Genomic DNA, 25111 nt, shown 5'->3' on the forward strand with positions numbered 1-25111 from the left:
TTCGTAGATCAAGTCTAGAAAGGGCTGCTCGTCATGCTAACAGTATCAACACAAAAGGGCTACGCAAGGCAACTGAAGCGGCAGGCGAGGGACAAAGTCATGATTGTCATGACGAGGAGCGCACAATACTTGCATGTGGAAACAAAAAAGGCTGCGCAATGCATGTGCGGAGAAGAGAGACAGCACGCGCGGTTCGGAGGAGTCAAGATGCAACGAGGTCGGCAGAGCTCTCGTTGCCGTTGGCTATTAGTGTGCGCAGCATGAGTGCGCCGCGATATACGCACTGACCTTGCCGGGCAAGTGTTCATGTTGTGCGACTCGGAGCATCCTATAATGCTTTTCGCATATTGCGTCCCAAGACTCATGAACCTAGCCGCCATTGAATGCTCCCTCCCAAAAGGAATTTGTTCACAAGCTTACGTGCCTTGGGGGTCTCTCTACTTGGCCGCTCTCGCCATGTGCATTCAACACTGAGATAAAAGGGATGAGAAAACGCCACATCTTGCCATCAACTCTCCATCCTTCAGAGCCCAGTCCAATACTTCGCAGTGGAGGCTGATCTACGCCGGCGACAAACTTGAAAATATCATGTTAGTCTCAACCGATGCCACGTGGGCTAGGCGCATTGACTACATGCTGAATGATGGTTCAAATCCAGAACGTGCTATGTAGACTCAATGGGCACCAACAACGGCGAGACCAAGGGCCCTCACTCGTCCAGTCGACACTGCAGCGGTGGCTTTTGGTGAAAGAGTGAATGCTCCACAACCGACACGGTCCCGGCTCCCTTTCTTCTTTCGTGGGATGGCGTCAAAGCGCCGGGGCAGTCCAGCTCAATTGTTATTCCGTTCGACGATCCTTCGCTTTGGCCAATGTGATCCCTAAAGAACCGATAATCAGCATGCAATTTTTGTTCTTATTTTCCTCTTGGGACTTGGTTCGGTTTGAATATGGCGCTTCAGAAAATGTTCACGATGGCATGAGAGGTTGAGTAATCTCGAGGCTCCCGTATTGAGAATTTGCCGGGAGATATATATACATATATTGTGCCGAGAAGGAGTGAATCGTTTTCGTAATGTCTGTCTAGACACGGGACGGCACAGCGAGAGCAGCAGTAGCGAATGATTTTGTTGTATAGCCCGGTTGGACGATTAATTGTCGACCAACCTCATCGGCAGCCACCCACAGGAATCGATTTGGGGCCTCCGTTAATTAGGCGGTATAGATGCATTCATCTTCCAGGGCTTCGGCCATTGCCCCCACGCCCATGCTACCATGGCACATGGCTAGTAAAAGACGGGCGAAGCAGGGACGCGTGCATACACGTGTTTGTTTTTGCACAAATTCAATCATATCGTCAAATTGCATGCTCAATGGGGGAATCATAGCCTGTATCAAACCCAAACTCCTACCATCATACATTTCCATCACTCAGCCCGTACAAGATAGTGACAACCGTGTCGTGCCACGGAATTTTGCTTCGACAACCCAAGACAAGCCCGCGTCCATACTGGATGGCTCATTTTCAAAATAAAAATAAAACAACCACGCGCCGTCGCCATGTTTGCCCGTCCAGATCTGTTGAAACAAAGATGAAAAGTTTGTATTCCGTGATGGGAAATACTGTTGTAGCTGATCCGATACCGATTCAATGTTTAGCTGCTCGCTTCGACGCTGCTGCTGTATCCGCTCTCAACGCCTCCGGCCGTGGCAACTGAGCTTCCGCCCGTCCGAGCCACCATCTCGCTCGCAGCGCTCTTGCTTCGCCCTCGCAGCGTGCCCGGGGCAGCTTCGGCGCTGCCAATCGACCGGCGAGCAAGATCGTCGAGGCCTCGCTCGTCCCATTTGCGATCTTCAACGTCATACATGCGGCACGTTTCAGGTTCGTCGTCCGGGTCCTCGCCATCTTCGTCTCCGCTGCTAAGATCCACGCCGTCGGGATAACCGTCTGACTGATGAGGGTTGGCCTTGCGGCTCGTGCACTCTGAAGTCTCGTACTCGTCGTCGTCGCCATCGAAGCCCGCATCCGTGTCCCCGTCGCTGGAGTCGTCGTTACTGAAAGGTGGGAAAAAGATGGCGGGCGGTGGAAGCGGGACCGGTGCCAGGCGCTTGATGCGACCCGACACATACTGGACTTCGATGGGGTTTGCAGGGCATTGCGTCGACGAGCACAACGTACGTGGTACGGGATATGACGTCGACATGGTCGCCAGGCGGTTGACGATGCAATCCGTTGCCATGTCGTCGTTGCCTTTCTCCGTCGACAACACCACGTCTTTGATGGGGCGCTTCGTAGAAACCACCACCATAAAGTGGTCGTCAGGTAAGACACCTCCAAGCCCGCAGGGCTCCAATGGGCGAACCTCCATGTACTGTTGCTCCCCAGACCAGCTCAAGTCGAGCTCGACATCACCAGCCTCATCTTCCGAGCCACTGGTCAGGCCGGGGGTAGCATGGACATTATGGACGTCCATCTTGGAACTGACACTCGATATCGGGTGATCATTCAACGGTCGATAGCACAGAGACGACCCAGACTCGGAGCGTCGTGGAAGTGGCCGCATAAATTGTGAAGGCGATTCGTTTGGCTCCTGACCGCTCGACAACATATATGTGGCTGGTGACACGTCGCCACAGTCTCCCGAGAGATCAGTGCAAAAAGGTGCGCCGCTGTAGTAGATGATGGCTCCATCGTGGCGCCGCTTCCTGCGATTCGACGTCCCGGATCCACTCAGCTCCCAGCGGGAGGCGCCCATATTGCTGTCCTCGACGGGGCCGAATGATGACACTGTATCGTCTATTGACGTCTGGCCGTCGGGCGATCCCTGCTGAACAAACAGTGGTTTGTAGTGGAAACCTTCCGAGGACCCCGAGACTTGCGGCCCAAACGTGTACGGCTTCTTGCTGGAGCTGTCGCCAGAGTGAAACCCATCGCCCGTCGAGTTTCCCGTCTTCCGTCGCTTACACGACTCCTCATTGTTAGAGCACGTCGTGTCATCCGTGTCAGGGCTCCTCTGAGAGGCGTCGCCGGAGCTGTCGCCGGAGAACCTGGTGCCTTCGCTTCCGCCTCGCCAACGAATCTTGCGGCCATCGGGAGACAGCTGAAACTTTGTGCTCATCTCGGACACAGCAAAGCGCACAAAGCTAGGGGTGACGTTGATCATGTGCAGCTGGGCAAGGCTACACAGAAGATTCAAGTAGACCCAGCCCTCAGCATCGGGGTGAACGTCTGGCGCTGCCCGAGAGGCATCGGCCAAGAGTTCGGGGGGGACAAGGCCGAGATGCCGAATATACTCCATGTTTTCGGATGGAACCTGGACACGATCCGGGTCAAGATCCTTGACGCGCGTCGGTCGCTGTTCCGGTGGCAGCAGCATGTTCGGTGGCGACGTGTTTGCGCCGGAGTCACTGCTGTTTCCGTTGCCACCAGATTCGGTCTGGTCCCCGTTGGAATTTGATGCTGACCCGTTGTCTCGTGACTGCGTCTTCTTGCCGGATGGGTCGGACGGCCGTTCGAGAGGAAGAATCCTCGCCTCGCGGGATGGTTCGGCAGTAGCCAGGGTCGGGGGCAGGTGAACCTGTTGACGTGACGGAGGCTGGTCTTCGGGAACCACTGGGCCCAAGGCACCGGTTCCGGCCGCGGGAGGTGCCAATTTGTTGCGCCGCGCGCCGCGACCGCCAATCTTGCCGGTGAAGAGCTGTTCCAAGCGTTTGACGACGAGCCTCTTCTTATCCCTCTCAGTCATGGCCATGTGTCGCGGATAGAGCCCCTCGGGAATGTCGCGCAGGTAATTTTCCACCTTTTGCTCGGACGACCGGACCCTCGAACTCATCGGTGGTCGGCCTAGGGACGTGCCGGACGAGTTGGCGCCCGTAGACATGGACGCGTATGCCGAGTCGACGGGTCGCGCGTTGGAGCCGGTTGAAGAGGATGCGTGCTTGGACACGGAGCCGGAGCCGGAGCCCGAGTACGTGTTATCGCGCATCGCATGCCGTGACTTGTTGCGCTGCGAGGACGAGGCATCCTGGGAGTGCTGTAGGCTGGCTGTGAAGTCACGGAGAGTTGTTTCCAGCTCTCGCCTCTTGCGTTTCGGGAGACCATGGATCTTAATCTCGAAAAGCTTGTCCTTGCGCAACATGTCGGGCCCTTTTTGCTTGTAACGCTTCAACTCCTCCTTGAGCTTCTGGATTTCGACCGTCAGGTCATCGATGACACTCCGGTAGTCATCGGCACTGCTGCTTTGCGCCGTGGCCAATCTGGGCGGAACGGCATGGTGCTGGTACGGAAAAGGCTTTTCCTCATTGGAGGAATCGGACTCTTTTTGGAAAAATGGCGGATCGACTTGAGCCTGTCAGCAACAAGAATGCCAAGGGTCTCGCAGATATGGGCGGCTTACCATCCATGATTGTGTTATCAAAGATCGCAGTCGGGTTCTGGTTCGACTGGTCGAACCATTTCTTGGGATCGCTATGGCCAGTCTCGTGGCTTTCGCCCGACGAGTTCCTCCGCGGCGACGACATCACGTTGCTCGAGTTGGCAGGCCCCGAGCCCGGGCTGGCGCGGAGCGAAGCATCGCGGGCGAGACGGTGGTGGCGGAGCGTCACCGAGTTCGCGGCCGAGGCGCGGCGAGGAAGAGGGTGGCCAGTGGCGGATGGCGGAGGTGGAGGATGCGTGCCGCGGGATGAGTGATCAGGCATTGACATGATCAGCTCATGCGTTTGTGTTTGGGTTGAGTCGGTGGTGTCGTTCACAGCCACGTCTGCATGTTTAACCGACGAGTCGAGCCGTGAGCCGGCGGCGGGAGTATAAGACTGACGTCGCAGTTGCAGGATTCCTCGCTTGACGACTGTGTTCTGTAAGAGCATATTGTCAGTACGTGGCGCAATGGCTTTAGCAAGAATATGCAGCTAAAGGGAATCGGTGCACGGGGCTCGGTGTTGCCAGCAGCCCGCAACGGCCCGCAGCAGCCCTGTGATTGGCTGGAGGGCGGAGCTGGATCGATCGATCGATGCTTTCCATGGCTGGGCGGATTCATTCAGCGCTCTTACTCACCAGGAATGGGTGGCCACGCTTTTCGTCTTGTTTCGGCTCCAGCGCAACCGTTTCGACTGTCCAGGGTTCTGCGGCTGGACGTAAGCGATCCGGCCTCTCAGCTGTTGTTTTGTGGGCGCGGCCGGAAATCGAGACGGCGTCGCGTCTGCCAAAAGCTTCGACTCTCTGCTGCAGGTAGGCTCCGGGTCGGGCGTGCGTTAACACTGCCTCTCTTTTTCTCTTTGGTGATGGCGCCTTCGTCGTCGGCGTAGGAGTCCGGGACTTCCGACCGGGCTCAAGCGGCGTCCAGGACTTTGGCGACGAGGTGCGGCTCGACAGTCGGCGAAACAGGTCAACAGCGGCGCTCGCTGCTCTCGAAAGTTGCGTCTCAAACGACTCGTTGTGCAGTTGCTTTGTGTCCACGCCCGCTCAGGGTGTGCCGACGAGCTGCTCGAGTCATGCGTTAGAATGGGCCAGAAAGACGCGAGCGACGAGAGTGTATGTTGGGTAAAAGGCTTTGGGCCGGCGACGGGATGGGGGGCAGCTATGTATGTGCGTGGGCTGTCTTGAACAGCAAACCAGGCAGAGTTCCAGGATACGGAGCGGAGGCCAGGGTGTGGGGAGGGGAGGGGAGTCTGTCAATGTGATGGCATGGTGGAGGGGGCGGCGAGGCCTGCGACATGAGGCCGCAGGCTGGGGGCGGGCGGGTGCCACTCACGAGATTTGGTAAGATGAGATGACGACCACCGTGGTAGGTATGCTGGAGCGGGAGAAGCAGAGGACAAGAGTATGGAGAGAAATGGTTAAGCTGGGAAGGATAGGTCGGTGGAATGTGTATATCCCTGCTTCAGGTACGGATAGGTGGGCATTAATGGTCGCCCTCAAATGGTGATGATGACGACGAAAGGCGCCCGCTTCATACGAGGGAAAAGGCGAATGGATACCCAGTGAGACTGTGTGTGTGCGCCCGGCGGCGGCATCGCGAAAAGCACGTAGGAGGGCATGGTGAGCCGACAGATCGAAGGCTCATTGCCCCGATGCTCGCGACTACCAGGGGCCCGGCGAGATCAAAGAACACCGGGGCCCAGATTCAGGGTCTCGTGATAGCTGGACTCCATGGCGTCGGCCAAGTGACGCCTCTTAGGGTCCGGTTTATCTCTCAACTTTGGCTTTGTACCGGTATTCCGTCTGCTCCGGACTGCGAGTGGCAAGCCGACGCCCATGAAGCCGGCAGACGGTGAACGTGTTAGATAAATGCCTTGACATGTCCTTGGATGTTTGGTATTATGCACGCCCTGAATTGAATGGATGCAAGTCTTTGGCGATGCCGAGTGGCGTTCATGGTTGCTTTCTTCTTTGCTGCCAACGGCATGGGGCCCCCCATTTAAACCCGCTTCTGCCCGCTCGGCGAAATGCATACATCGAGAAAGACGGCGTCATCACGATATTTGACGAAATGAAGAAAAAGCTGCTTTCTCTCCACCGACGCCCCTCGGTCGGGCAAACCACCCCCCGCGGCCCCTATCATGGTTCATAGACACATGCCCGGCCGACAAGAGAGTTTTTGCGACAAGGAAAAGAGGTCGCCGAGTGCGAGACGGCCTGAGGCGATGGACGGGATGCCCTGAACGAGCCCAAGCGCGCAGCGCCCATTGCCCTGCAAGGTGGCTCGGTAGCGTCCGTACAGAGGAGGGTCCTACCTACAGTACTCTGTACAGGTGCTGTAGCTACCTGAGGAGGGTAGGTGCTAGGGAGGTGGTGCCCGGCGGCGGGGGGGTTAAATTGGAGCACTTGGGCGCCGATCTTGCTTTTGGCCTGTCATCGAGGCCCCTCGGAGCAACGGGGGCCTCGTCGCATGATTTCCGCGAGCACGCACGCATTCCTCTCCACATGCGTCCGAGTCCCTACCTCCATACATACTAGTACGGGTTAAAAAACATACGATTCCTCCTCTTCTCCAGACGCCATGTGAGTTGTGAGCTGCGCGAGCGTCGCAACTCCGTATGCCCTCGGCCTGTAAGTTGCTCATGCGTTTATCCGCACCCGACGAGAGGGCTGCATCAAGGTAGTACTACAACCTACCCTTACATATTTTATTGCAGGGCCCTCGCCAGTGGCCTTGGCGACATGGCGACCTCTCGATGGCTGCTGCTAATCACGATGCCCTGGCCTGCGCGCGCACTTCCGCGAGTAAGTAACGACCGTGTACCCGACCGGGCGAATTAAGCTTCGGGCTTGCCCTCCCAGGTACCGCATGCCCCGAATTGCCCGTTTACGCATGACTGGCTACATGCGGGTACCTGGGCGGCGGGGAGAAGAACTCCGCGACGACTTCCATTGAACAAGTGGAAATGACCTGAAAGAATTCTCGTCAAATGTCGCTCTCAGTCAAAATGGCACAGTCGTCCTCATGTCTCTCCCTCTCTTGCAACCACCAAGAGGCAGATGCGTCGTCCCGGGCAAAGGGTTTGGCAAGCACAATGGTAGGTGCCCGGATGGGGTTGCATGCTCGAGGGAGGGCCTCGACCCGCCGGTCTCTCGTCTCGGCGGCGCGGCATGTTTCAACGGGCCCAGGGCGGACGATAGATAACATCTGACAGCTCGTCGCACGCGCCCTCCGTCTGGAGGGTTCTAGACCCGGCTATGCGACGCCCCGGCATATGGATGGGTCGCTAGCAGACCGCCCGCCCAACCTTGCGGATACTGTACGGATTTGCTTGGATGCTTTACGCGTAGCGCCGTGTGTATTGTTCGCGTCTCTCCGTGCTCCGACTATAAACGCCTTTTCCACCGTCTCGGACCCCCGGGACCCCCGACCACGGCTCGCCTCGGTGTTGGATAAATGCCCGGAAGACGGCTCGCACAAGGCACACATGACGTCTCTTTTGAGTCGACGCTCATCCGTCCACCATCACGTGGCCGCCACTCAGCAGAGCTCTGGCTTGAGTTTTGAAATACCTGAGCAGTACATGCACGACCGAGTATTCAGCCAATCGATGCTCACAGCTTGCGAGCCTGAGCTGAAGTACCCCTCTATTAATATGCATCTATCGATGGGGTCCCATTTTCCCCCTCGACGATCGATCACTGACATAGCCAACGCGGCAAGGGTCCTCGTCCGCCATGCCAAAGGCCAGCACGGACGCCCTTGTGTAATGCAGCCCTGGATCATCTCCCCCTCCCTTTCCTCCCTTACAAAGTACCGTACTGTATGTACATCCATTCTGCCAGCCTTCCGACTGAAGGGCGGGCGGTGTAGAGAGCTCCTGCGAGAGAGAGACGACGACGCGCAACGGCAGCCCTCGTCTCTCGCATCCTCCTCCCGTCGGCGACTTGACCATGAGCGCTCTCCTCCCACTTTCTCTTTTCTCTGGTTTTCTCTGGAGAGATATCGGCCCGTATTTCTCTTCATTCTGCCCGCCAGTGTCTGTCAGAGCCGGGGACCGGCCCTCGATGCGGCCCCACACTTGTCCGGGCTCGACAGCCAAGCGGAGCCGGACTCTTGCCGGAGGCCCGCCCATCCAACGGTTCCCACTTCGGCAACGGACTCCGCGCCCAGCCGATGGGCCCATGCATCGTCTTTTCTGTCCCGCATGCAAGAGGCACCTTCAAAATTACATCTTCCAACACATCTCTTTCCGCCGGAGAGAAGCCAAAGAGCCGCCGAGAAGGGGGCGTGTGGCGCAGGGGAGGGGTCACTGTCCTCACTGTGGCTTACATGCCTCTTCCTCACTCCCCCTGAGCCTGAGCCTCATCCCCAGAATGACCAACAGCTACCCCCTCCATGAGCGGCCCCAACCGATAACCTTCTTCCCGATCTCGAGGAGCCGCGTCGGTAGTCCAGATCGTGCAGCTGCCATCGCCCTTGCGCCGAGACGCCCGGAAGGAAAGAATCCTGGCATTGTCCCCGAATGGTTTCGCCATGTGAGCCGAAGCCCCTGGCTGGCCATCTCGAGACTTGCCTCCTCGACCATGTCGAGCCCGATTCGTGGGCTCCAGATCTGGACATGCGCTGAACAAGGGCCCATCTTTGGCAACTCCCATCTTCCCCACGCTAGATCTGCCATGCCGCTGGAGAAAGCCCCTATTCCTTGTTCCGCTCACCCCCTCCTCAACCACCTCCTCGTCTCGTCATTCTTCCTCACGCTGATCCATCTCTTCTTGCCAGGTTTCGACACCTGCACATAAACAAAGGCAAAGATAATCACCGCCCACCCGTCTCAGCCCAACGCCCTCGGCAGTGCTCCATCCCTCAAATTGCTTGGCTTGCTGCCTCTCTTCCCCCCCAATGGCGCTTTCTGGTGGCGCTCCTCGTGCCAGCCGGCGGGAGGGGTCACCCCGATGATCAAGGGTACGACGACGGGAGACACCCACACGCCCAGCTGCTCGGATCTACCCTACCCTACCTCACCTACATTACCGACGCGACGCCGCCCCCTTCTTATGCATACACCACGCCGGCCCGCCCATGCAGGCGTCATTCGGCCCCGTCGTACAGCAGGAACTGCAGATGCCCCATCTTCCCCACGGCTCTTGAAATCCCAACCGCTCTCCTGGAGTATGATGAACCTGCTGTAGTAATGTTTGTCTGTTGGAACATCCTATTCCTACCCAACGAGAAACGCCGAAATCCCGGCCTCGTGAGAACAGCTGATCTTGCTACAAAGGGCATCCCGTGTTCTCAATGGAGTCCCAGTAGACAAACATGTATATCTCTATCCGCTTCTTCTCGCTGCCCGTGGTACGAGATGTCCTCGGGTTATATAGCTTCACTTGTGCTGCAAATGCCCGACGACACATATCAGCGTTCGTAGCTCTTCAAAGGTCAAACGTTGGTCTGCAGCTCGGGGTCACGTTAGGTAGTTGACCCTCGGATTGCCGCCTTGCCACAGCCCCCCATTGCCCCGGTACTCCAAATGTCAGATCTGAACCCTGCCCCTTTTTTTCCATCATCGTAATGCGGCTCCGGCATCTGGATAAGCTAGTGAGACCGTTTCAAGCTGGTAACTGGGTGATGTGAGACATGTGGCCGTCATTCGTCCATGCCGACCGTGAGGCTCTTCACACCTTTGGCACCATTCTGGAAAATTCTCATAGTCTATCTGCAACGACTCCGTAATTTTCGCTAACCTCTAGTCCGAACATCCCTCGTAACTCATGCCACCAGTGCTCAATCTTGGCCCTCCTTCATGGCACATCGACGTCCGAGCCATCACCCCGCAAGCTCATGACAGAGGAATCACTCTACTCCGCGCTCCTCTTAAGATCCTTGGCAAGCAGCGATTCCCCTGTCATGTCGTCGGGCTGGGGCAGCCCCATGGCCGCAAGCACAGTCGGCGCGACATCTCCCAGCACGCCACCTTGCTTCCTCAAGCTCCAACCCTCTGGGGCATTGGTCATGATGAAGGGGACCTTGTTCGTCGTGTGGCTCGTCTTGGGCTTACCGTCGGCAAATTTCATCTCCTCGGCGTTTCCGTGGTCGGACGTGATGAAAAGGACGTAGCCCTGCTTCTTGCAGGCTTCCAAAATCTTACCAATTGCCTGGTCCGTTGCCTCGCAGCCAACGATGGCGGCCTCGTAGACACCGGTGTGGCCAACCATGTCGGGGGGAGCAAAGTTGTTCATCACAAACGGGAAGCGTTGCTCGGCGAGACGCTTGCAGACCTGGTCGGCCACACCAGCCGCAGACATCTCGGGCGCCTTGTCGTAGGTCGCGACCGACTTGTTAGAGGGAACCAAATCCTGGTCCTGGTCGCGCGTCTCGAGCGGAAACACCTTCTCGACGCCTCCGTTGAAGAAGAAGGTGACGTGGGCGTACTTTTCCGTCTCGGCCACGTGAACCTGCTCCACGTTTTGCTTGCCGAGCCACTCGGCCAGGACGTTGTCCATGCGCTGGGGCTCAAAGGCAACCTCGAAAGGATAGTCCGTCTTATACATGGTCATGGTCACCAACTTGTTGATCTTGGTGTACTTGAAGTCGGGCAGGACGGAGCGGTCGACATCGCCGAGAAGCTGCGTTATTTGCCGCACACGGTCCGAACGGTAGTTGAAGAAGAATACAGTGTCGTCATCTAGCACGACCGCCTCGTCAGCCTTGTCCGGATTGGGTTGACAAACTCGACTTACCCTTGATTCTAGCTTCGTCGCCGCCGACAATGATGGGTGTCAGGAACTCGTCCTTGTCCTTATCGCCGCCGCGCTCATATCGAGCCTTGACGGCCGCAACGGGGTCGTCGCTGGCCTCGCCCTCGCCGTGACACATGCCTTTGAGGGCAATTTCGACACGCTCCCAGCGCTTGTCACGATCCATGGCGTAGTAACGGCCGACAACCGTGGCAATCTGGCCAATGCCAAGCTCCTTGATGTGGTCTACAAGCTCCTGCATGTAGCCAGCGCCAGACTTGGGATCCGTGTCGCGGCCGTCGCCGAAAAAGTGGATAAAGACCTTGGCCACGCCGTATTCCTTGGCAGCCTTGAGAAGGGAGTAGAGGTGAGTCTGCTTGGAGTGCTGCATGTACGTTAGCCTCGCCGTCGGCAACTCAGACTGACAAGGGGTAAGGCTTACGACGCCCCCATGGGAGACGAGGCCGCAGAGATGCAACCGCCCGTTGCCTTGGGCAGCACCCTTGAATGTCTTCTTGATGACGTCGTTGTCCTTGAGCTCGTCCTTCTTGACGGTCTGATCGATGCGAACGACGTCCTGCCAGACGACACGCCCAGCGCCAATGTTCAGGTGGCCGACCTCCGAGTTGCCCATGAGGCCCTCGGGCAGTCCGACGGCCAGCGACGAGGCCTCGAGCTCGGTGTATCCGTCGGAGCTCTTGGAGAGCTCGTCCATGACGGGCGTCTTGGCGGCGGCAATGGCATCGCCATCCTTGGGGCTCTCGTCGGAGGGGACGCCCCAGCCATCAATGACGACTGTAGGAGCGCAAGAGCAAAAGAATTAGCCACCCGAGCTCGAGATAGACTAGGACAAAGCAGCAGACTAGAATGTAGTCGGGACGGCTGGCGGGCTGCTCCTTGGACGACGCGCGATGAAGGGACGGGCGAGACGGAGCAGCAGAAGGGGCTTTTGCATGCTGGCGACGATGGCGGGGCGGCGGGGGGGGACTGGAAGAGTCCGAGGAGGACGACGACGTACTGAGGCAGGCCTTTTGCTCCGTCTTGGACATGGTCAATGTGTCGGGTCTTGCGAGGAGAGGTTTGAGGGAGAAGCCAATTGTTGTGGTGGAGGAGGAGAAGGGTTTGAGGATTGACGGAGCCAGACAAGCTGCCTGCAACTATGGGATGGCGGGGCACAGGCCGATGTCATAGCCCCTGCTCTCTCTAGCAAATTTGTTAGTACGGAGTAGCGCGGGGTGTTGATGGTGTGCACTGTGCTTGATGCGCCTGCGAGCACCAGGGGCTGTACAGTCTAAATTACGAAGGCGCACCCTACCTCCAACACCACCTCCAGGTTCGGCGTAAACGGTGCCTCAACAAGCTTTAAGACATCGTTGCCGCCGCAAGCATCGCGAGGACCCCCTCAACCCCGTCCAATAGCCAGGATCCAAGTCTATCCATCTATTTCCACTGCCACCACTTGCCCACGGCCCGCGCCCCCGCAATGGCTACCCGACAGCAGCACCCGCTGGCCCTGCCACCCACGCTCTCGCCCGACGACCTCGACACCCTGTCCGAGCTGTCCATTGTCCTCGCCAAGGTCCGCGCCGGCATTCAGTCCTCCACCGGCATCGCCACCGGCACCGGCGTCATGCCTGGCCCCGGGCCCGCCGCCACAAACGGCCAGCAACTCTCCTTCAAGGACGTGCCCGGCGCCACCGACGGCCTGAAGCACAAGCTGCAGCACGCCAGGGCCCAGGTCCGCGCCCTGCCGGACATGGACAGATCCATCGACGAGCAAAGGCTCGAGATCTCCGAGCTTGAGGCGCGTATCCAGCAACAGCGCGCCCTGCTAGACCGCCTGCGCGATGCCGGCGTCAGCTTCGCCAAGGACGACGGCGCGGCCGGCGATGTCAAGATGGGCATGTGAGGCTTTCTACATCTGGTCTGCGTAGCCCGAGCAATACACGGGCGTTGCGGGACCAGCTCTTCTCTTCTCGTAGTCCTCGGGGACATCGACCGTCAATTTCCACAACAAGGAAGAGTTGCTCACGCGCAGTGGTATTACCTAGCAACGCTACTCAAACACTCGTCGACTCGTTCGCTATGGGGAGAGGGCCCAGACATGATACAAACGGCAGCAAAATCTACCACTCAATGTCGTGGCAAGCCGACCTTTCTCAGAGTCTCGCCCACGCTCGCGCCCGGCTGGCCTGGGACCACCTTGGTCCATATCTCGTCATCGAGCATCTGGGCGCCAGATAGGGTGGTCCAGTTGGGGCTATGGCCCGCCTTGAGCCATTTGAAGTCGTCAACATGATCCCACTGGTTCTCCGTCGTTGAATCCGCCTCAGTCTCCTGCTCTCGAGTCAGTTCCAACGAAGACGTCCATCTGCAGGGGGGGGGGGGGTACAAGCGGGACTCGGAGTGCACCTACGTAGCACTTGGGAAGAGGCGCAAAGCGCATGCCAGTGCAGTCCTCGATGATGGGATGGCTGCTGCAGTGCAAGTACACGTCGACATTCTTGCAGTCGTGGATGCGGACCTGGCGCGCCGCCACAACCAGGATGCTGTCTGAGATGTCGGTAATGTGGACGGGTCCGCTCACTCGGCCGGCGACGATGAGGCTGTTGGAGATGGCCTTGAGCGACAGACCTGCAAAGGGCTTCCCCTGTGCCGTCGGGATCGACATGTCGACGATGCAGTCGCGCAGGCCCGTCAGGCTCCCCGAGGCCGTGGCACGAGCCGCCGACGAGGGCAGGATAATGTGCAGGGCTGCCTGGTCCGAGATGCCAATGTTGTTGGCGGCGGAGAAGCTGGGCTTGCGGATGGCCGAGGTGCCGGGCCGGGAAAGCTCCTTGTTGTAGTCCCTAGCCAGCTTGGGGCTCTGGGGGAGGTTGCCGAGCACGTCGGCGCCCTCGACCCCCCCCCGGTAGCGCTCCGGGCGGGGGGTGTGCGGGTTCCTGGCGAGGCTTCCGGGGTTGAGTCGGGGGTCGTTCTCCGGGGCGCCCATGTCGACGTGGGCGTCGGCCAGGGAGCGGCGGAACTGGAAGCGAGACTTGGGCGTGACTCTGGCAATGGTGTCGCCGAGCTTATCCTGGAGGCCCTTGATGGTCTGCTCGAGAGAATAGAATTCAACCTTTAACTCTGCTGCTCTGAGGACGTGGAGTGTGTGCACCGACCTCGGAGTACTGCATCCTGTCGTACGACGGCGCGTATTCGGCAGCATCCGCCACCTCGTTCTGCAGCTTGGCAATGGCGGCGAGGACATGGTCGACGGCTTCCTGGCGCTCGCCGGCGACGGCGAAGACGGACTCGAGCTGGCCGATCTGGTCCTGGAGGACTATGGGCCCGTCAGCCGAGCCAGCCGCAGCCAACACTGCGACCGCGAGAGCGCCGTGTGGGAAGAATCAGGCTCACCCTCGATGCTGTCCTGGAAGTGCCTGTAGAAGCGCTGTTTGGGATCCATTGCGCGAGGCCCGGGCGTGTGCGAGACGAGTTGGTTGCAGGATGGTGGGGAGGTCCCCTTTTCTCAGCAATGGTTGACAGCTGTCCAAGGCGGGCGGCTCTGGTTTGCGCAACGCCGTGAGGAAAGCGAGCAGACGTTGCCCAGCCAGCCTCTCCCGCTGCAGGGTAATTAACTAACTGGGTTGCTCCGTCCCCTCTTTCGCCGCGCGCTGGCGCAAACAACCGAACAAGAACAAGGGAGAAGTGCCAGTGACGAGCTACCGAGAAGACGGCGTGAGGGCTACGGAGGGGAGCGTCTGTGTAAGCAAGCCAGCGAAAGGGTTCAGGTGCTGGGATGAAGCCATCACTCGCCTTGGGGGCCCCCACATGCAGCCTGCTCCGGTTGACTTTGTGTGGCGGCAGGGAGGAGGGGTAACGACACTACTGTACTGTCTGTACATAAAAGCATGCACTATCCTCTCTAGCACGTGTGGGGCCGCCGGCAGCTACGGCTATAAAAGGGAGCCCGACGGGAAGCTGGCAGGCCGATAGACCCATCTTCGGACGGGAAAAAGCAACTCCTTCATGCGAGGCTCACTCCAAGACAAATATGACGTAGACAACAATGGTCGATTGATTCATCATGGCGCCGGTGCCACGCCGCTCACCCATATCGCCTCATGCTCGATACATCATCCCACAAGTGCTGCAGCGACGCCGGCTGCACAACACCTCCGTGCTAGTGGTACGACCTCGTCCGTCCGTTTCCAGCGGCCCTCTTGCTCCCGTTTGGCAGGGCCGGAATCGTCGGCAGCTGGAACCGCTTCTTCTTGGGCAGCTCCAGGTTCAACGCCCGCCACATCTCCCACGCCGTCGCCCTTTTGGCCGGCAGCATGCTGTATTGCAGGCTGTACAGGTTTTTCCTATTGATCGGTGGCACGAACTGGCCCGTCAGCAGACACAGCAGCACCCCGGGCGACAGGTAGTGCTTCCGGATGCGGTGCGCCATCTGAAAGTACTGGTGGAACATGGCGCTAAAGGACAAGGGGATGGACTGCACAGCCGCCGTCAGCGCGCTCCCTCTCATTGACGACACGGGACACTGACTTTGAGGTAGATGACAGACGTCGGCGGCTCATTATAGTCGTTAGTGGCGGAGGCCTCGTGGCCTTGGGTATCTCGAAGTTCAAAGCGAATGCCGCCTGCTCAAGTCAGCCCGGCCCGTCGTCCCTTGGAGGCCTCGACTTACCGGGCAGTCGCCTGGGGTCTTTGACCCGCAGCATCAGGGCAAACAGTGGGAAATGATTCAGGCAGGAAAGCAGCGTGTCGAAACCAGCCTTCATGGAGATGATGACCATCCTCGCAATCGCAAAATTGAGGTAAAACACAACCACCGTGGGCAGCAGAAAGAACAACAGGGTAAAGAAGATGGTGCCGACAAGAAGCTGGTCCAGGTCGTAGTCGCACGAGTCGATACGGTTGCGGAGCACATTGTGCTTCTTGCCGCGGAAGAGGTGGAACAGCGACTGCAGGATGGTGAGCTGCCAGTGGTAGATGCGAGCCGACGCCAGGTAGAACGAGTAGATGTGGATGGTCAGGGCCGAGAGCAGGTCCGAGAAGACGGCAATCGGCATGCTAGCACCTGCAAATGACGAGAAGCCTATGAACCACACGAGACGCGGCAGCGCTGGCTCCAACGCTTCGATGCAGCCTGCTCATGGTTAGCCCTTGTGCCTAGCTCTCCGCCGTTATTCTGTCCCGACTCACTCGACCAGTAGTGGATAACCCAGAGAAACAAGTCTCCCAGAAACGCCGCGAGCTCGCCGTTGAGCTTGAGGCCGGCGGGCCAGCCCATGAGCCACGAGATGCTCCGCCGAAGAGCGTCAACGGCATAGGTCCGCAAAATGTCCCCAATCTGCGCCGCCACCCAGTCGGCGTGCTCGATAATGTACGAGCCCAGGGCCATGCCGATGATGACGTCGTTGGCCACCAACCAGAGGCTGTTGTAGAAGCGAATGTAGTCGGGATGGCTGGTGTTGACGCTCGACCAGTTCATCTTGCGCTGACGGAGCGTCGAGTACTGCATGGGCCAGTAGCAAAACTGCTGCAAGCGAATCTCGATTTGCTGAGCAGTCGCCGAGATGTCCTTGAGCGCCGCGCCGCCTGGCTTGGGCCGAAACTCGAGGGCGAGGAGCAACAGCTCGGCCACCAGCCGATGACCGAGCAGGAACAGGCAGAATGCCCGCCACAGGACCGGGAACAGATACAGCGTGAGAAGAGCCCACAGCTGCCGCAAGACGTAGTTCCGCATTGTGGTGGCAGACTCGACCACCCTCTCCGAGACGCTGAGGCTGCGCCTCGGTCGCGGCCCAAGGCGTCCGACGTTCCTTTGCAGTGTCTTGTCCAGCTCCCACGACCAATTGACCTGGTTGACAATCTTGGGCAACGCCCGGTCCCGGGCCGAGGGCACGCGGTGGGTGATGGTATGCAGCTTGAGCTTCTGGACCAGCTTGCGCCGCGCCTCCTTGGCCTTGCGCTCCTGCTTTTCAATCTCGCCTTCGGGCCCATCGATCTTGGTGTCCTCGAGCGTGGAGCCCTTGTCGCCGAGGGCCAAGGCTATGGGCCCGAGGGAGATGTACTGCATGCGCCGGGGCTGAGGCCTGTCGTAGAGAATGAGCTGGACGCTCGACGCCTTGGCGCAGGTGATTCTCGGGCGCCTCGAGGACGAGGTGGTGGTGGCGCGGACCCAGGACGGGTCTGCGGCTTCTGGGTTGGAAGGGTTGGCGACGCCGAGCACGTGCATCGCGTAGTGGCCGCAGACGTCGTAGATGCGGGTTGGGTTGTGCGGGCCGCTGCGGAAGAAGGAGCCGAGTTTGAGATGGAACTCGACATCCTGGGCCTGTTTCGCGTCAGCGGGTGGTCGGAGTGGGCGGCGAGGCTGCAGACTTGCATCGACATGGTCGAGGACGGCGACGACAAAGACGTCGAGGGTCGAGTTCCGCCATCCCACCACGACGCCGGGCCGATCCGAGCTGCAAGTGTCCGTCGGCCAAAAGACTCGCATCAGGCCATCATGCTCTACCATGACCGGGGGTGTCGCGGGTGTGGGCTGCTGGCAGTCAAAAAGAGCCACGCCGCCTCAGTTGCTCTCGCGCCGAAACACCGAATCCGGGCGTGCGCGGGTGCTGTCGCGAGCCAGTCAGCACCAAGGGGGCGCCAGGGCGTGGCAGAGGCTGTGGGTGTACCAGATGCGTCTCCTTTCTGGCGAGGAGGAATATGGGGAGGAAGATGGTGAGGAACAAGGCCGTCAGCGCGACGAGGCCCCTAGCAGCGCGCGTCTGGAGTCGGAGGCTCGGGTTAGCGGCGCCACATGGCTGTGCGAAGAGCGGGACTGACCACGACTCCGTACTCGGCGGCGAAAATGGCCAGCTCATAGAGGCGGGTGACGAGATCCCAGCGAGCGGTGATGTAGCCAGCTACGAAGATGCCGAGCGTGAGGATGGAGAAGGGGTGCATAGAGCGCTAGCAAGGCCGGCAACGCATGCCTCTTTGATGGCGCGGGCAGTGGGATCCGGTTGTGCGGCGACTGGACGGCGGACAGCCTCGCTTGCCGTCTCAAGTGGGCGGCAGGCGACAGACAAACAGGCAGGCGGGCGATGGGGGCGCGGCCAAAGTGGAAGCGAATGGCGGGCGGGAGGCTCGTTGGGATAAAAGGCTTGTCGGCCCCTGCTCCGTCAGATGGAGCTCGCAAAGCTGCCATCCCTGCTTGACGAAAGCCAAGTCTGCTGCGAGCGGACCCGCCTGCTGTGGTGCGCATCACGTGGCATCCAAAACCAGAGTCCCGGCGACGACGAATTGCCGGATCCAGTCGAGGTTACAGGGGGAACAAGCAATGGCAGAATCTATCCATGAGGTATACTGTACAGTGCACACAATCGCGGCAAGAGGACGGCATTGTGCCGCAAAAATGTAGTGAGCCCGTCATAAGCGTCCATCGCTAAAGCCTGCCTTGCGCAAAAGGACCAGAGCCTGCGACTTTACTCTGTCACGGCCGTTAGCGACTTGCCCGCAAAGGATGCGACAAGACTCACTCTTTGGCGCCGTCAGTCTCGCATCGTTTTCCTTGTTGTCCTCGCGAGCCTCTTCCAGAAGCTTGTCGATGCCCCTTTGCTTGAGCGCAACCTACAGTTGCATGAGCTTGCATCGTCAGCGCGACGACGGTCCACGTTTCTTACATGAAGGCACCGTTGGTACTCTGTGAACAGCCCGGCGCACTCTTTGCTGTCCTTTTCGCCCCCTCGGAGGTATTCTAAGCACGTGTAGGTCAGCGTCCAGACGGTCCCAGGCCGTTTGCACATACTCTCGCTGTACCACTTTAGGAAGCACGTGTCGTAGCGTCTTTCGCCTAGTCAGAGGATCCGCCGATACAAGCGTCGAGAATAACACTCACTCCTTGACTTCGTTACATTCTGGAGCCAGAGACGCAGACATGGTGGCGGGAGGATGGTGATGCCAGGATAAGATGGCAGAGGTCGGAGAAAGAGGTGTGGGAGAGGCAGAGTGCCAAGTACCTCTACCTTCTGATGTGCCAGACTGTGGTACCTTTAAGCTTTGACGGCTGCTCCAACTCCGCACTGATCAGCAACCTTGCCTTGAAAGCTGCTTGACTGGCACGAAACGGGCTCCCTGCAGCAAGTAGAAGAACCTTGGTTGCCAGGCACCCATCAACCCAACCCATTTACTTCTGATTGGCCATGGCTACAACCAACGTGCTGAAGCTCCTGTGGCTCCATTCCCCGCCATCGCTCCCTGTCCATCCAACAAGCCGACAGCATCCTGCAGAATCGCGCGCGACGCGACATGGCGCCCCCGACCGAGGAGCTCGAGGCAGCTCTCATCGACGGAACCTGCCAAATCTACAGCCAGGAACCGGATGCGACTTCGGTCAACAAGGTCCGTCGTCATGCCGAGCAGAAACTCGAACTGGACGACGGCTTCTTCGCTGGCGACGAGTGGAAAAACAAGAGCAAGGCTCTGATCAAGAAATATGTTGTAAGTTATGTGTTGCGACCGGCGAGCTCACCCACAAGCCGTCTCTCGGCGCTGATAGGCATGTCTAGGATAAATTGCTTGATGGCTGGACCCCAGAGTCCAACAACGAGGGAAAAGACTCCAAGAATGGCACCAAGCGCCCGTCGGACGAGGCCGAGTCCCCCAAACCGAAGCGACGGAAGCGCGCCTCTCAGCCACGAAAACGGGCAAAGAAGGAGCAATCAGATACGAGCGAACCAGAGGAGAAGCCGAAAGCGAACAAGACCGCCGCGCGCCGCAAGTCCAAGCCAGACGAGCCAGGCAAACAAAGCAAACCCCCGAACAGCCCTGCGTCGAGCAGGAAACGCACGCGAGAGGTGGAGAGGGAGTCTGAGGATGAGAGCAAGGACATGATCAAGCAAGACGGCTCGGACAGCCAGGACGCGAAAGTGGCTCAAAGCGAGACAAAGGTCGAATCCGACGATGAAACGAAACCGTCCGCCAACAAGCCAGCCGGCGCAGAGAAAGACGGCGCAGAGCCTATTAAAGCCGAAGAGGGTAATCAGGCCGTCGAGGAAGAGGAAGAGTACTCCGATGTAATTGACGAGCTGCCGCAACCCAAGCCCAAAAGAAAGGACAAGAAAGAGCCTTCTTCTAAGCCATCCAAGTCGGCGTCGAAGAAGGCCGCGGTTTCGACCCCGGACGATCCCGATGAAGCAGAGATTAAGAAGCTACAGTCGCAGCTTGTCAAGTGCGGCATCCGCAAGCTGTGGCACAACGAGCTCAAAAAGTACGACGGCGATGCGCGTGCCAAGATACGGCATCTCAAAAAGATGCTCGCCGACATTGGCATGGAGGGGCGCTTCTCCGAGGCCAAGGCCCGAGAGATCAAGGAGACGCGCGAGCTCATGGCTGACGCCGAGGCAGCGCAGGAGATGAACGCGCTCTGGGGCATGAACAGTGGCGGCAGGGCGAGCCGGAGTCAGAACAAGCCGACCAGGGCGGAGGAGAGCGAGCCCAGCGGTGCTGATGACAAAGGGCCCGAGAAAGGAGATGTTGGCGACGACGACGACGATGATGCGGGCAATACCTTTGCGGCGAGGAGAAGAAGGGCTCAGGCCGACCTGGCGTTTTTGGGCGACGACAGCGACTCGGACTAGGCCCTTGTTGATGTCAGGATTAACACATATACCGTACCAGGCGTGCGCATGTGCCTTGCGGCGTTGATGCTGTCGATGCTAGAGCGCGAGTACTGAGGGCAATTGGCGGATGGGTTAGCGATGAATCTTTGCCATGTACGATACGTGCAACTGCTGTGAGGATCAGGGACCCGGATTCTGCCTGTCATCGGGTAGGAAAGTCGGGCAAAAAGGAAAAAAAGAGAAACACATGATGGATGAGTCGACTTGGTTTTATATGAAATGCTAATTGGCCCAGATTCTGTACACAATCCTGGCGCCGTACAGCTCCCCTCTTCTCAGCACCGTCATGCCTCGCCACTCAGGCACGTTGCACGCGTTGACGAAGCGCCCGGGCTCACAGCAAAAGGCGCTCCGGGGACCCCTAGCCGGGGCGCCGCCGACGGGCGGGACATCGGTGAAGTGGCCGGTGTAGAACTGAAAGGCGGGCTCGGTGCTGAGGACGTCGAGATGGATGCCGGTCTTGGGGTGGTGGGCGGAGAGGTTGCGCACAAGGGGCTGGCCGCGGGTGTCGATGGGGACGGACGAGGCATCGGTGGCTACGGTGAAGCAGTTGTCGACGTCGGGGCCGGCGGCGCCGAGGACAAAGGGCTTGGCGGTATCGAAGGCCGGGAAGTGGACGGGGCTGCCGGTCGGGACTGAGCTGCTGTCAAAGGGAAGATGGTTCCTGGTGGCGAGGGTGACGGAGGTGCCGGCGATGGTGGCATCGCCCGAGAGGTTGAAGTAGGAGTGGTTGGTCATGTTGATGACGGTCTCGTCGGCGCCGCCCACCAAGCCGGCCTCATACTCGATGCCCAAGACAATGGCCTCGCGCCCGTCGACGTCCTGGGTGCCCGCCGTGTAGATGACCTTGGCCTCGACGGTGCCGGGAAAGCCCTCGTCGCCATGCTGGCTCACGAGCGAATACGCAACGCTCTTGCCTCGGGTGAAGCCGTCGACGCCGGGTATCGTCGGCGCCGCGGTGCCCACCGGGACGGGGCCGGTCCAGATGCGCTTGCCCCAGCCGACGTTGCCGCCGTGCAGACAGTTTGGGCCGTTGTTGGCGGCGAGGGAGTACGAGGTGCCGTTGAGGCTGTCGATGCGGGCGTCCTTGATGCGGTTGGCGACGCGGCCGATGGTCTCGCCAAAGTAGGGCGTGTTGTGCTCGGCGTACTGGTCCTGGGTGGCGAAGCCGAGGACAATGTTGGTGCCCTTGATGCGGATGGATTGGATAATGGCCCCGAGGGGGAGAAAGGTGAAGGGGGCGTCGGCCATGCTGAGCGGGTGCGAGGGCGGTTCAAGGGACGCGGACAGATGGGGTTTTGACGAGTAGGATGATTCAGGAATGCTCAATGGCAAGTGCCCAGCATGTATGAGTGAGTGGTGGTGTGATGGATGGGAGGTTGTTGAAGCGTATAGGTAGAGTAACAGTAGTATGTATGTAAGTGAAAATGCCCCAAGAGCAGATGAAATGGCGTCGTCACGACTTGACTGCGGCTTGGACTGAAGGCGGGGTAAAGGCGACTGAATGGGGAAGCGGAAGACGTCCAAGTTTATGCTGGACGACTCAATCGGAATCACGAATCACGGTCCCCCGGCCTGGGAGAAGCGTGAACCAGGCCGGGCGAGTCGCCGCGACAGGCGGTTTGGAGAGGAATGGATGCCTGCCGCCGCCGTGTCCCAGGCGTTGCCGCAACTACTACTTACAGAGCCCCTGCACTAGCAGTACAGTTGGTAGTGCAGCTGGGCTCAGTGGATTTGCCTTGTGACGTGCCGTTAAATGCTTGATGCGCCTTCTTTGAACCTTATTAGGTTGGTGTTGCTGTCCAATGCCCATCACCTCATCGTGCCTCGAACCTTTTTCGATCACGCCCTGATGTGTCTTGAAAAACAGACAACGAGAAACACCGTCTTCACGCTCCCGAGCAAGAGCCGTGCTGTTCATCCACGTGCTCGGCTCAGCTCACCCACTGCCTAGTGCTCCCTTACACGAACCACCGTCGTCGGACGGCCGAGCAGCACTAGGCCGCCCTCATTTGAAAACGAGCCAGTTCCTGCATCTTGGCCCCTCCTCCAGCAGCAGGAAGAGGCCAACGTCCCTCACGCCAGCCCTCTTGTTCCGCATCCGCATCGGGGCCCCCTTGCGGCGGTGGACGCCATCCGCATAAACCACCGCTGCCAGAGCCATGGCCGAGCTGTCATCGCCCAAGGCCACGCCCAAGCGCAAGCGCGGCGAGCAGCAGCTCCCCGCCACGCCCATCAAGTTCTCCTTTAATCCTTCCGGCGCCGACTCGCCCAAGGAGGGCAGCAACAGCCCGCGCTCAATCGTCGCCCATCGCTTCCGTGGCCTCGCCCTCGGAGGCGACGACCAAGAAGTTGAGACGGCCGATCTGCTGACGCGCAAGCGCCTCAGGCCCGACCTCGACCTTGCTGCCGCTGACTCGGACGCGCGGCCAGAGCCCTTCCCCACCTCCTTACCCCAGCCCGATGTCGCCATTGCATCTACAGAAGCCGCCTCGGTCAAGGCCCTGCCCGTCGTCGACCGCCCGCCGGAGCCCAAGTCTCCAAGGAGGAAACGCGCCGGCACCCCCCCGCTGCGTCTCAAAAAGTCGCCCGCCAAGGATCCCCAGGTGCCCATTGCCGACCCCGTCAGAGCCGCCCTCACCTGGCACGAGGATGAAATCACAATCTACGACCCAGACGATGACGACGACGACGGCACCGGCATCAATGGCATCGGCTTCAAGCCCACCCCCGCACTCGCCCACGCCCGCGCCATGAAGCGTCGCCAGCAAATGGCCGACTATCGCAGGCGCGAGGAGAGCGAGGCCCGCACCAAGCGCAGCCAGAGGCGCATGGCAGACGCCGCCGTGCCGTCGGGCCGCGTCGTCAAGAAAAAGTCGCCCACGCAGAGGGTCCGCTTCGTCGACGCCGAGAGCCACAAGGTTGCCGTCACGACGGCTTGAGGTTTGTGCGCAGCACGCGAGATGAGTAATGACACAGGTTGAAAAGAAACGAGGCTTTTTACGGGAGTTTGGGCGTTGCAGGGGAAACTATTCCGTCACTCTCGGCCCATGAGAGACGACTGCGATTGCGCACGTGTGTGCGCTGGGCGAACCCGGCGTTTTTGGGACTGATTGTCTTTGGGAGAAATATCTAGGGTTTTGTATTTGCCTATCTCGTCATTTACAATTGGCTGGCGACCCCCCAGGTCGTTGCAGCCTTTCAAACAATGGACATTGTTGCGAATACCATGGTTCGTTGTCTTTGGGACATGGGTTGTGGCCTAGCCATCTCGATGCACAGACGCCAAACCCCCGTCTTGTAACGTTCATGTTCTACCAGACTTTATACCAGGGATTCCGCGCTGCAATGGTGCGCTCCTGTTCCACCCGTAGCTGCTCGTTTTTCTCCTCGGCCTCCTTCCTGCTCGCCTCGGCCGCCTGTCTGCTCTCCTCGGCGGCTTTCCTGCTCGCCGCCGCCTCGGCCGCCTTTCGCGCCTGATCTCTCCTGCCCTCGGTGACAATCTCAATGCTTCGCTTCATCTGGAACCGTTCGACGCGTCGCTTGTATTGGCAGACCTCGTAGGATATTGTGCTGCCCAGGACGAATGTCACGACGGCCCAGTTGGCTGCTCTGCCCGGATTTCCTGCAACCGACGTGTCAGTACCAAAGCCGCCGGTTGCCTAGCCACAGACGAGGCATGGACCAACCCTGAGCGATAAACTTGAGCGCGCCCATCCCGACGCCCGAGGCAATGCCGGTGAGGAAGCCCTGCCGCGCGCAGGGGGTGCTGGCGACGTTAAGAAAGTCTTCCTTCTTGATCATGGCCACTGCGTCTTTGATGCGCGGCCCGCCAGGAGACGCCGCGCCCGATCCATCTTGCGGCCCCTGGGCTTGGTCGTTGGGGTCTATGGGCTTCGACCAGACATGCAACGTCTTTTGGTCCGGGTTCTTGGGCGGGTCATTGTCCATTGTTGGCTGCCTCGGCCGCTCGATGGGAAGAGATTCGCATCAAGTGCGTCGACGGGGCGTCGTTGAGCAGGGTGCCCTACATGCGAAGAGGGGATGCTGAGCTCTGCCGATGCTGGAGATGGAACCTCGGCGCAGTGGTGGAGGAGCAGACAATTATTAGAGTAGGTATGTACCTTATACACAACATGAGGCTAATCCTGTCGGATCCAATGCGCAATGGTCACGGGAAGAGTCACGTGCATTTCATCACCACCCACACAATTACTGCACGTACCTAGGTGGAAAAGTTGACGCCGAGATGCACCCTTGCTGGCCCCACATCAAGTGGGGCCGTGGCCTGTGCGTG

The 25111-nt window shown here is 59.3% G+C and overlaps 9 protein-coding genes across 9 annotated transcripts; 3 read left to right on the plus strand and 6 right to left on the minus strand.

Moving 5' to 3' along the window:
- Positions 1–1655: 1655 nt before the first annotated feature.
- Positions 1656–4866, minus strand: HRG_03429 (frequency clock protein; the record flags this gene model as incomplete). Its single annotated transcript, XM_044861900.1, has 3 exons — positions 1656–3613; positions 3677–4342; positions 4398–4866. 3 exons carry the CDS (start codon positions 4864–4866, stop codon positions 1656–1658), a joined length of 3093 nt encoding a protein of 1030 aa, XP_044722926.1.
- Positions 4867–10276: 5410 nt separating this feature from the next.
- HRG_03430 (metalloenzyme superfamily domain-containing protein) lies at positions 10277–12204 on the minus strand (the record flags this gene model as incomplete). Its single annotated transcript, XM_044861901.1, has 4 exons — positions 10277–11103; positions 11159–11540; positions 11598–11950; positions 12174–12204. The coding sequence occupies 4 exons, from the start codon at positions 12202–12204 to the stop codon at positions 10277–10279; spliced, it is 1593 nt and encodes a 530-aa protein (XP_044722927.1).
- Positions 12205–12638: 434 nt separating this feature from the next.
- HRG_03431 (RNA polymerase II transcription mediator complex subunit 9 domain-containing protein) lies at positions 12639–13064 on the plus strand (the record flags this gene model as incomplete). Its single annotated transcript, XM_044861902.1, has 1 exon — positions 12639–13064. The coding sequence occupies one exon, from the start codon at positions 12639–12641 to the stop codon at positions 13062–13064; it is 426 nt and encodes a 141-aa protein (XP_044722928.1).
- A 224-nt stretch (positions 13065–13288) lies between these two features.
- HRG_03432 (tubulin binding cofactor C domain-containing protein) lies at positions 13289–14603 on the minus strand (the record flags this gene model as incomplete). Its single annotated transcript, XM_044861903.1, has 4 exons — positions 13289–13492; positions 13572–14249; positions 14317–14477; positions 14555–14603. 4 exons carry the CDS (start codon positions 14601–14603, stop codon positions 13289–13291), a joined length of 1092 nt encoding a protein of 363 aa, XP_044722929.1.
- Positions 14604–15320: 717 nt separating this feature from the next.
- Positions 15321–19072, minus strand: HRG_03433 (n-acetylglucosaminyl transferase component (Gpi1) domain-containing protein; the record flags this gene model as incomplete). The annotated part of the gene is made up of 12 exons (XM_044861904.1): positions 15321–15635; positions 15689–15783; positions 15831–16292; positions 16349–17480; positions 17532–17659; positions 17715–17766; positions 17827–17919; positions 17978–18057; positions 18673–18763; positions 18817–18890; positions 18942–18979; positions 19032–19072. 12 exons carry the CDS (start codon positions 19070–19072, stop codon positions 15321–15323), a joined length of 2601 nt encoding a protein of 866 aa, XP_044722930.1.
- Positions 19073–19441: 369 nt separating this feature from the next.
- On the plus strand, positions 19442–20772 carry HRG_03434 (transcriptional regulator; the record flags this gene model as incomplete). The annotated part of the gene is made up of 4 exons (XM_044861905.1): positions 19442–19633; positions 19702–19919; positions 19974–20563; positions 20651–20772. The coding sequence occupies 4 exons, from the start codon at positions 19442–19444 to the stop codon at positions 20770–20772; spliced, it is 1122 nt and encodes a 373-aa protein (XP_044722931.1).
- Positions 20773–21036: 264 nt separating this feature from the next.
- On the minus strand, positions 21037–22065 carry HRG_03435 (aldose 1-epimerase domain-containing protein; the record flags this gene model as incomplete). Its single annotated transcript, XM_044861906.1, has 1 exon — positions 21037–22065. One exon carries the CDS (start codon positions 22063–22065, stop codon positions 21037–21039), a length of 1029 nt encoding a protein of 342 aa, XP_044722932.1.
- Positions 22066–22976: 911 nt separating this feature from the next.
- On the plus strand, positions 22977–23756 carry HRG_03436 (uncharacterized protein; the record flags this gene model as incomplete). Its single annotated transcript, XM_044861907.1, has 1 exon — positions 22977–23756. One exon carries the CDS (start codon positions 22977–22979, stop codon positions 23754–23756), a length of 780 nt encoding a protein of 259 aa, XP_044722933.1.
- A 372-nt stretch (positions 23757–24128) lies between these two features.
- HRG_03437 (uncharacterized protein) lies at positions 24129–24765 on the minus strand (the record flags this gene model as incomplete). The annotated part of the gene is made up of 2 exons (XM_044861908.1): positions 24129–24439; positions 24504–24765. 2 exons carry the CDS (start codon positions 24763–24765, stop codon positions 24129–24131), a joined length of 573 nt encoding a protein of 190 aa, XP_044722934.1.
- Positions 24766–25111: the final 346 nt, after the last annotated feature.

Source organism: Hirsutella rhossiliensis (assembly GCF_020360975.1).
Source record: "Hirsutella rhossiliensis strain HR02 chromosome Unknown scaffold00003, whole genome shotgun sequence".
NCBI classification, from domain to species: domain Eukaryota; kingdom Fungi; phylum Ascomycota; class Sordariomycetes; order Hypocreales; family Ophiocordycipitaceae; genus Hirsutella; species Hirsutella rhossiliensis.